General features: G+C 40.8%; 1 protein-coding gene across 1 annotated transcript; it reads left to right on the forward strand.

Annotated features, from left to right (window-relative positions):
• The first annotated feature begins 5,905 nt into the window (after positions 1 to 5,905).
• Positions 5,906 to 7,955, forward strand: LOC141585836 (uncharacterized). The gene is made up of 4 exons (XM_074406889.1): positions 5,906 to 6,121; positions 6,486 to 6,643; positions 6,766 to 7,049; positions 7,231 to 7,955. The coding sequence occupies exons 1-4, from the start codon at positions 5,906 to 5,908 to the stop codon at positions 7,953 to 7,955; spliced, it is 1,383 nt and encodes a 460-aa protein (XP_074262990.1).
• Positions 7,956 to 11,287: the final 3,332 nt, after the last annotated feature.

The following is an 11,287-nucleotide window of genomic DNA, read 5'->3' on the forward strand; positions in this document are numbered from 1 at the left end:
GTTGGAGTAGTCCTAGCAATATAGAGGACTAACACCTCGGCCCCATTGAGGTGTTCTTATTTTATTGTTCCCACTTTTGAAAATCCAAAATGACAAATTTAGTTTCATGCATTGCATTTTGTGTGCATGAACTACACCCAACCTTAGGACATTAGAAATAATGTCTAACTCGGTTTGGGGAAGTACATGCATACGCAACGGGAGGTAATCTAAATTACGCTCTCCGTCATAAACAAAAACCCATGCATCATGTAGTGTAGATTAGTGTAGCTTCCATTTAGTGTAGAATTCATGCATCATGTTTGCATAATTTCCCATCATTTTGGCCATTGAGGACAATGCCCATATTAGTGTGGGGATGGGGAATTCTAACTTAACTTTTATCCAAAAATCCAAAAAAATTGAAAAATTTCGAAAAACCTTAAAAATTTGAAAAATTGAAAAACCAAAAACAAGTTCATTTCCTTTGTAGTGTAGTCATGTATATATTGTTGTATATATTGTGTTTGTTTTATCCTTGTTCACATTGATCGACTACGCCATGATACGTGCATTTTATATAGTCCTTTTAGCCTATTTATGCACGTATTTCTAAGCTTTTATCGTGGTTTTATGCTACGAAATGCTCCGAATATGCTACTTTGGTGTATTTTGTCTTAATTGCAGGAATGGACCATAAAGTAGTGAAATCAAGCCATTTGCCGTCCGTTTTGCATGCATTTGGAGTAGGAGCAGATTTGGAGCGGGAATTATAGTTGTCTTGGGATGCGTGAAGCTGTTTCGGGAGCTAAAAGGACAAGTCAAAGTCAAACTAACGTGAATTATGAGCTGTTGAAGTCAAGATCCACTCGATCGAGTGCTTTTCTAGTCGATCGAGTGGTTTTAGGATGAATAATCAGTCGATCGAGCACTTAATCTAGTCGATCGACCAGTTCTTTTTATGCCTTTACTCGATCGAGTGATTTTTTCGGTCGATCGAGCAGTTTCTGGCTAGGTTTGCTCGATCGAGTGGTTTTATTCCACTCGATCGAGTGGATTTTGCTACGGGCCGGGCTTTTTAGTTATTCTCCGTCAATTAGGTTTAGCTAATCCTATTTTCTTATAAATAGGAAGCTTAGGACGTCATTTAAACGGTCTTCCTTTTTGATCCGGGGATCATCGCACGTTACTTTTCTTCTGTCACTTTCACTGTTACTTTTGTTCTTCAATTCCGGATCAATAATTCAGTATTAATTCTTTCTCTTTCTCTTCCTTTTCTTCTTGAATTATTATTTATGTTTATTGTTCTTCCTTTATTTCTCGTTTCCCCTTTTATTATGTCTAGCTAATCCCGTAGTATGTTAAGATTAGGGAAGCCGTGGTAGCATGTTTTAATTGACTTGAGTAGGTTAGCCTTGCGATAAGAATTGTATTAGGCAATTTAATTGTTATCTGGTCGAATGAATGCATGCAGGAGACCAATAAATTTAGTTAACCCCGACCTGGATCGAAAGATTGGAAGGGAAGGCTTGCTTAATTACAATAGGGTATTGTAGTGAGGGTGAAAGCTAAGCTATTTACGCTCTAGGGCGGTTTAAGGTTCGAAAGGTGATAACCATAGCTCTTCTTATCAATAGTCTAATCGCCTTAGTATTTCCGATAGTATAGCTGCCACGGTGGACCGACTCCTAGCATATTTCCCTTCTCTTTATTGTTAAATCCTTCTATTTTTACCTCTCCTTCCTTAACCTCTTAATAGTTTTAGTCAATACAATCAAAACCCCCATTTCTGTGACACCCTGACAGACCGAATTAAACAGATAGATAGCAACTTAGCCTCCCTGTGGAGATTGACCCTACTTACCGCTGACTTCTGTTAGTAGTAACTTAGGTATTTATTTTTGGTACAGAAACGACAGTATCACGCCACATCCGAGACATGAGGATATTGAAGACCGCATGGTATGATCTTTCCAATCTCCTTTTTCCTCTTTATGTTAATGACTATGTGGCTTTATTTTGATTGATGCGGTATAACAATGTGAATTTAGGACTTGCATTTAGTCTATATGTCATATTAGTTGGTAGAATCATTTGCATTAGGATGTTTATATGCGAGTTGCATCATGGCATGTAGTTGCATGTTAGAAAAATTTTGCGAAACCGTCTATTTGGGAAGCTTGACAAGTGTATATAGGCCCTAGTAGATGCTTTTCTTCTTAAGACTTTGCTTGTTAGAATACTTGTAAAACACCCTAGGATGTGTCATGCTAGTATCCTTTGACCAATGGATTAAGGCCTAGTCAAGAGTACCTTGTTGTGTGATAACTCCTTGGCTACCGTTTATTCCAAGGTGACCCTTGAAACCATGCATCCATCCATCATCCATGTTCTACCACATTTTTGTCATCAAAGGGAATGGGCACAAAAAGAAATCAATTTGAGTTCAATGAAATGAAAAGTGAAAGAAAGTTTGCAAAAATGCATCAAATGAAAAGAGGAGCAAAAATAGAACTCCTAAAGCTTAAAAAATAAGCCACCCTCACTACATATGGGGTGACTTTGAAAATGTTCAAAAGAAATGCAAAGAAAAGTTGAAAGTTGTCAAGTGTTGAAATGCCAAAAATCAAAAAGAAATGGCAAGAAAGTGTTCTCAAATGTTATATGCCACAAGAAATTGGGGGGAAAAACAACAACAAAGCAAATTCCCAAAGTGAAACTCAAAGTTCTATCGATCCCTTTATCCATCGTATCCATTTTTGTGCATGGTAGAGAGGGGACGACCCTTCTTCTTGTCTAGGCAAGAGGGGGAATTCTGTGATCCTCCAGTGTTTCTAACACCATCGGGAGTCTACTCTTGACAAAAGCATTTAACGATTGAGGACAAAGGTACCCTAGCTTGACACAACTTGGAGGTGATTTATTGGTATCCTTTTAGGCTTAGTAGTTTGAAGAAATTGCATCTATGAAGGAGTGTGTACCCTTGAATTACTTCCCTTGTAGATAATTTCCGCCACTTAGATGAGGAAAGCGGCTATTCTTTTGTAGATGCATCCATTATTTGATTTTGTGTGCTTAATGTTTGGATGTGTCGCCATTTTGCCAAGACCCACCTTGCCTTGCAAGAAGGCATCCTACCTCATGGTTGTCTTGTTATGAGTTGAAGGGGCGGAGAGAGACCCTCTAATTGTCTCATATCGGCAATGTTATTAGGTTAGTTTAAATAATGGTCCTAGTCTTTGTCACCTCTTTACTCGGGACGGGCAAAGGTTCGGTTTGGGGATATTTGATGTGACCATAATTAGAGCATATTTAGTCCCCGAATTAGCCTTGTTCCCATGCTTTTTAGTGCATATTTGGGTCATTTATTGTCTTTAGTTCTTTGTTTTGCATATTCTTTGAGGTTTTGATCCCTTGGTAGGAAAGGAGTGCAAACCTTGCATTTTCATGGCAAAATGAGACTAAATTGATTGAATGCAATGACCAAGCATCAAGGAGAGACAAGATTAGAAGGCCTTTGTACATACTATAGTAAATGAGCAATGATGAGAAAAGATCCTTGCATCCACGAGGAAATCCCCAAGGATTTTATGAAGAAAAAAGGAAGAAAAGAAGAAGAAAGCAGATTGCCCAGCAATCCGTGCGTCTTCCCTAGAAGACGCCCGTCTCCACCACCACAATCCGTGCGTCTTCACTCCAAGACAACCGGGCAGCAGCTCCAGAAGACGCCCGTCTTCACCCCAAGACGCCCGGGCACAGACCACCGAATCCGCCCGTCCCGTGCTCAAGACGCCCGGATTCCAAGGCAGACCAATTTCGTTTCTTCAAGCTTCAAGAAAGATGACCATCCTTCTAAAAAGACCGACGTTTCTTTAAGTAGGGACTTAATCGTCATTTAAGCCCTTAGTTAACCCTAATTCCTACACCTAATCCCCACTATAAATACCCCATTAGTCTAATTAGAAGAGCATGTTCTTCTTAGCAATCTTTAGTATAGTTAATATCAATCAAATCTCTCTTTAATATTGTAATCAACAATTAATCAAGTTTTAATACAAGTTTTATTTCCTTAATCTCTCTCTTGTTCATCCTTTATTTTGGGTAATTGAAGATTATTTGGGTTATTATTGGGAGATTGACAACCTCTCAATCAAGCATCAAGTACTTCTTTTATTCTTTGCTTTATTATTGGAATCATTAGTAGGTATAATTCTCTTAATCCCTTTTTAATTATTGTTAATTACTTTCATTTATTCATCATGTTTCACTTTGTTGGTATGATTGACAACCTTGCTAGCATGTTCAACATGATAATGAGTGAGTAGTCACTTAGCTAGGGTTAATGGGTAATTAGAGGAAGCCAATATGGGGAATGATTCATGCTTAAATTAATATGCTTTCATGGTTTATTTGCTTGCTTGTTATGATCTCAACTCATGCACATGTTATGTTTGATGAAATGCGAGTTTATGAATCCTTGCATTTTTTACCCATCACCTATCTTTTCAATGAGACTTGTAAGACATAAACCAACTCGAGTCTCATTAGACCATGCATGTTGTTGAGTAGGGAAGATTAAGTCGACTTGTAGGTGTTGTACAATCTAATCGATTCGGCTCCGGGACCCAAACTTTCCTAGGATTGTAAGATATAACCCAACTCAATCCATCACAACAATAATTGCTTGCTTATAATTTGATAACATGTTTGTATGATCAAATCCCATGATTCCCCTATGACCCCATGACACCCTAGTGCATTTTATCAATTGTTTACATCCCTTTTAATTCATCTTGCTTGTTTACTTTCATTGCTATTTAGTTTAGTGACCTTCTACATCAAACCCCAATTGTGACACCCCTAAGACACCACTAGTTGCAATAGAAATCTCATCTCAATTCCCGTCCCTTGGGATCCGACCTTTACTTGCCTCTTTACTAATTGTAGAGTTGTTGGTGAAGTTATAAATTGTATTTTGGTCTAGGTGCTCCTAACGACAAGTTACCGAAAGATTTTAGAAATAGTCCCGACCAGAGGGCCACTAGACATGGCTTTGATGTTAGCAAGTTCCAGCAGGCCTCTCCAACCTATATAGAGGTCCTTAATGGGACCAACTCCCCCAAGCAAGGAATTGGTTTGAATGGTATTGATCCTCTAAATCTTAATCCATGAATAATATTGGCTTTTGGAATGTGAGGGGGATGAATAGGGAGGAAAAACAAAGGGTGGTAAATAGTTGCTTACATAATAATAATTTAGGTTTGTTTGGTCTCATTGAAACCAAGATTAAAACTAATTACCTTAATAAAACTCTAAATAATGTCTGTAGGGATGGAGTATCTCTACTAATACTGTTTTCCACAAATAGGGGAGGGTCTGGATTCTCTGGAAGCCTTCTCAAGTTGAGGTCCAGTTTTTAGAGTAGAATGCTTAGTATATCCATATGTTCGTGGTTGACAAAAACTCTCAGATGAACTTTTATTATACAGTCATCTATGCTTTAAATAATGTTTTAGAAAGAGAACTCTTATGGGCTAATTTAAAAAGGATTGTTGCCTCTATTCAGTGCCCTTGGGCAGTGTGGGTGGGGGGGGGGGTGATTTATACTGTGTTTTATATGCTAAGGAAAGGCTACGGGGTACAGTTACAACTGTTGAATCAGAACCATTCCAAGAGTGCCTAGATATATGTGCTTTATCAAAGATTCAGGCTGTGGGAGCTTTCTATACGTCAGAACAATAAGTAGCCCCGTGAGACTAGGGATCATAGCAGGCTTGATATGTTTCTGGTTAATCAAAATTGGATGACAAGGTTCCCTGAGTATTTTGCTAACTTTTTACCTGAAGGAGATTTTGATCATAATCCTTGCATTATAAGCAAAGATAACAGGAGACATAACAAGAACAGACCCTTTAAATATTTTAATATGTGGAGCTCAGCTCCTAGGTTTCAAGATTGTGTTAAAAAAGTGTGGGATACAGGAATTGTGGGCACCAAGATGTATAGGGTAGTGAGGAAGCTCAAGCTTCTGCAACCTGAGCTCAAGAGAATGACCAGAGCACACTTCTCAGATGTGGAAAATCAAGCTAGCTTGACTGACGCTGAACTTTTTCATATCAACAAGTTTTGGTTAATCAGCCAGGTAATGAGAGTTTGATGCAGCAAGAATATGATTTAATTCAGCCTAATAAAACTCTTCAACAAGCAAAGATAGATTTCCTCAAACAGAAAGCCAAAGCTCACTGGATCAAAGAAGGAAACTGTAACTCAGCATATTTCCATGGGATTCTTAAAACCAGAAGACAGAAAATTTTATTTATCAAATTAAGGACCACATAGATAATATGCACAGTGATGATCAACGAATTCAGAATGCCTTTCTAGAATATTATCAAATGTTACTGGGATCGAAGATTCATACCACCAAGCTTAACCATGCTATTGTACAGAAAGGTAAAACTTGTACCGATCAGCACAAGTGTATCTTATTGTAACCAATTACTAAGGCTGAGATTAAAGACATTATGCTTAATATTCCGAATGACAAGGCTCCTGGACCTGATGGCTACTTTAGTAAGATTTTTAATGATACATGGGACACTGTTGGGGATGACACATCTGAAGCTATAATGGATTTTTTAAGACAAGATCTATGCTCAAACAAGTGAATGCAACAACACTTACCCTAATTCCTAAGGTGGACAGGCCTACCACAGTTCTCCAGTACTAACCTATAGCTTGTTGCAATGTTGTTTATAAATGCATCTTTAAACTCATTTATAATAGGTTATCTGCTATTTTACCAGACTTGATTTCTCCCAATCAGGGAGGTTTCATTCAGGGGAGAAGTATAATGGAAAATATTCTAATTTGTCAGGATATTATTAGGTTATATGGGAGGGGAAATGTTTACTCTATATGTCTTTTTAAAATTGACTTTCACCAAGCCTATGACACCATTGAGTGGAAGTTCCCTTATCAAATGCTAACTGCTATGAAATTCCCAGAGGAGTTCCGACAATGGGTAATGCAGTGTGTTACTATAGCAAGTTTCTCTCTAAATCTTAATGGCAATTTGTTTGTTTTTTTTCAAGGCAAACGAGAACTAAGGCAGGGGGATCCTCTCTCCCCTAGTTTTTACTATTTGCATGGAATATCTCTCAAGACTCTTGAATCATACTACAGCAAATAGGGTGTTCAGGTATCATCCTCTCTGTAAACCTCTGAGGCTTACTCATTTGATGTTTGCAGATGACTTGTTATTGTTTTGTAAACGGGATGCTCAATCCCTTATGACTATGCTACGAACTTTCTCTACCTTTTCTCTATCATCTGGACTTAAAATTAGCAAGGGGAAATCAAATGCATATTTTAATGGTGTCAAGTCAGATTTGAAAGCAGATATTTTTCAAGTTTCTGGTTTTGTTGAGGGGCAGCTACCTTTTAAATATTTGGGAGTGCCCATCAAAACTACTAGGCTCACAGCCCAAGATTGCAAACCTTTGATTAAGAAAATTGTGAGTAAAATCAGGGGACTAGGTGCTAGAAAACTATCGTATGCAGGGAAATTAGTGTTGGTTAAGGCTGTGCTTAAAACCTGTCATATTTATTGGTCTTCCATGTTCATTCTGCCAAAAGGTGTCACTGCTAAAATTGAAGCAATCTGCAGAAACTATTTATGGGATAGAGGGGTTTACTACCTCAAAACCCCTTTAGTCTCATGGGATAAGGTCTGCACTCCTACAAAGGAAGGGGGACTTGGTCTTAAAAAGGAGGCAGTTTGGAATCAAGCTGCGATTGGTAAGCTAGTGTGGTCGATCTCATCTAGCCCTGACCAACTTTGGGTTAGATGGGTCAATCACATCTACGTAAAGAATAAAGCTTGGAATGACTATGTTCCTCTAGAAGATTCCAACTGGTACCAGAGGAATATATGTCAAACCAAAGACATCTTTGCTGAGGCATACCAAAATTAGACTTGGACAACTCAGAAGGGATAAGAGTATACAATTGCAAAACGCTACGAATATCGCAGGGATAAGAGAAATCAGGTTAATTGGCATCATTTGGTATGTAACTCTTGGTCTTTACCAAAACATAGCATACTAGCCTGGTTATATCATCAAAGTGGCTTGAATATGAAAGAAAAACTTCACAATTTAGGGATAATTGAGGATACTACCTGCTGTATATGTGGGGATGCAGATAAGAACAATGAGCACCTTTGTTTCTCTTACGATTCCAGCTATAGGGTGATCGATTAAATTGAAGTTTGGATTCGCATCTCCTTACCAAGCCAGAATATTTTGCATTGCAGATTGAACAGGAATGGTTCGAAGACTAGGAAGGTCATTGTGGATGCCGTCATTAACTGTTGCATGTATAATATATGGCAACAAAGGAACTCGAGCAAGTATGAACTCAAGATTACCCGTCCGAATAAGCTTGCGCAGCGTATTATTGAAGATCTCCGAACCCGTTTTTTAGCTCTGTTGAACAGAAAGATAGGAGATGACGATAAAGAGTGGATTGAAACTCTCATCACCCGATAATTTGTGAGCAGATTCACCTGAGGAAACGAGGGAGAGAAGATGGAGAGTTTGAGATCTGAAAGTTGAGGGGGTGGATAATGTTAGGTGACGTTAAGACCATCTCTTTCTATTTGTTTTTTGTTGTTCCGAATAAAAGGACAGGTTTCTGTTTTGTTTATAAATGGGCCGATCTTGTTCGGTTCATGCCTTGTAATGGCCCATTTAGAGCAAATAATTATTTAATAATAATAATAATAATAATAATAATAATAATAATAATAATAATAATAATAATAATAATAATAATAATAATTATTATTATTATTATTATTATTATTATTATTATTATTATTTATTATAGGGATGCGCGCAGCTTTCATTAAAATAAGGATAAAGGTTTACATGAAATTGGTGGGGAGCCGAGAGACAATCTGGGCTCCCACACCCTTAGCAATAGTAAAGCTAATACGAGTAAAAATGTAAGCGGCTACCCGAGCCCCAAAGATCCCGAGATACCGAGAATTTCGGATCCGCTGAGCAAGGCAACAAAGATCCGAACTCAACTTCCCAAGTGAAGAGAAAGAGAAAGGTAGGAAACCATAACCCGCTACCGCGCACAAATCCCCATACTTAGCACACTTTCGCCGAGCAAAGATCGGCGACAACCCGGCCCGCACAAAATCCGCCAACCCGATCCGAGTCAAAGGTGAAGAACCCGTCAAGTCGACGCACACATCACGCCCCCTGTCCCAAGAATAAAGCAATAAATCCGCAAGACGAAGAGAGCCACCATGCCCATCAACCAAACCGATATCAACCTCCTTCCCCGCGAAATACCGGATCTATAGCGGATGTCGAAGAGAGTGTCCTGGACAAGGTTATGCCGATGTTTAACGCCCACAAGATGCAAGACAAGAAACCGCGTGGTCCCCAAAAACATCCCCAAAGAAAAACCCGAGAGCAAGCAGGACATGGCCTAGATACCGAGAATAACGGAACACCCGCACGATACCCCAAGACACTACGGTAAGTCCTCCCGTTCATAGTCTGACCCAACCCCGAGATAGGAACCGCACGTAACCAATCGGAGGAGTGAGAACCCTGCTGAGACTGCCATAGAGCGATCTGGCGAGGTGTCAAAGAAAAAACAGACTCTGAGGCAGTAGCAACCGTCGTGAAATAAATATCTGCCAATTTCTTCATAAGTTTGGGGGCAGCAATTTCACTAGGGCGACCCAATATATCGAACCTCGTAGTCGCAGAAACACCGTGCGGCATCATCAAAAGCAGGGCCAGCAGCTACAACACGAGAAGGGCCGAGGAGCTTAGCTTGCAAACCAGCAGACTGCAAGCGGGACGCAATAAAAGCATAGAACAAAACATCTCCGGCCGCATAAACACCAAGGCCACCAAGATGAAAAGGGAATGTAGCAAGGCGCCACCGCCAATCCCCAAAACCCGCCCCCGATGCGGTGACAATACGTTCCAAGCTAGAACGCAGAGCGGCATCAAAAGGAAGATGAACAGACCCAAAAACACTAGGGGAGCAAGTGCGAAGAGAGAAGTAGAGCTTAGAAATACCAAGACAAGCTCGAAGAAGAAGCAACTCACACTCGGGGGTCCTCAATCCTCGCAACCAAGTCCATTAGCTCAATGGTCTTAGTTACTCTCGTCGCCACAATCTCACCGCTAAAACCAGGACAAGTACTTGACAGTCCTCCCAAAATCGTAACACCGCGCAATGGCCGAGAAATAGAAGTGGGGAAAACCCCTAAGCCGGCTCCGTGGATCCTCAACAGCCAAAAGACCTCCGTCTTGGAGACATTTAGGTGTAAACCAAAACGAGGGCCATCCAACCTAATCAAGTCCAACACCTTCCCCACCTCCAAAGTATCTCCCACAATGGTGCCATCATCTAAGTACCATGCCTGCAAAGTGAGGTCAAAAGTGTCCCGGATCTTGCTAACCAAAGGATGCAAAACCAACGCGAAAAGCAAAGGCCCCAATGGATCACCCCGCTGAACACCCCGACAAGACCACAAGCAGTGCTCCCCATAAAAAAGGCGGGCCGGGCTGGAATAACAAAACTCCACCCAACGGGAGAGAGCCGGGCACCGACGGCGGACCTCCCGAAGCATGGTCGAACGGTCAACAAGGTTGAACGCATTCGAAATCAACCAAAGAACATAGAAAGCCCCACTGTTCCCCCGAGCCTCAATGAGCCGGTTCAAGGCATGCAAGATAGCCTCTCCTCCACCGGACACACCCACCCCGAATCAAGCCCATCAAAATAAGAAGATAAAGACGGGCCAACCATAGAAGCACCAACCTTAGAGACAAGCCGTCTCCGCACCGTCACGACAAAGAATAGGACGAACTCCACCACCCGGTTTAACGAGTGGTGTGAGAGGGGCGCTGCAATGTACTCACCCGAGAGGAAGAGGACACCGACCCTCAAGAAAAAGATTAACCACCCTAGTAATAGAAGTGATCAAATCATCGGAGATAGCCACAAAGCGCCACTCAAACAATCCATAAGGTGTCAAGGCACGAAAACCATCCCTCCCACAAGAAGTACCACGAGGGAAGCTCCGAATCATATCCAAGACCACCGCGGAAGAGGTAACCGAGGATGATGATCCCCGCACAGAGGAGGCAATGAAGGAGGCGGGGCGACAGGATGCTTCTCACGCAGGGCCACAAGAGTGGCATCGGAGTAGGGGGCGACCCCAGAGGAAGAAAGCACTCGTACAGCAGCAGTATAATGGCCATCTGAT

Source organism: Silene latifolia, chromosome 1 (genome assembly GCF_048544455.1).
Source record: "Silene latifolia isolate original U9 population chromosome 1, ASM4854445v1, whole genome shotgun sequence".
Classification (NCBI taxonomy): Eukaryota; Viridiplantae; Streptophyta; class Magnoliopsida; order Caryophyllales; family Caryophyllaceae; genus Silene; species Silene latifolia.

Coding starts and splice junctions, on each gene's coding strand:
- LOC141585836 (XM_074406889.1), top strand. CDS start 5,906: ATGTGGAGCTCAGCTCCTAGGTTTCAAGATTGTGTTAAAAAAGTGTGG. Junction 6,122..6,485: donor AGTTTTGGTTAATCAGCCAG/GTAATGAGAGTT, acceptor CCAATTACTAAG/GCTGAGATTAAAGACATTAT. Junction 7,050..7,230: donor TTTCTCTCTAAATCTTAATG/GCAATTTGTTTG, acceptor TGATGTTTGCAG/ATGACTTGTTATTGTTTTGT.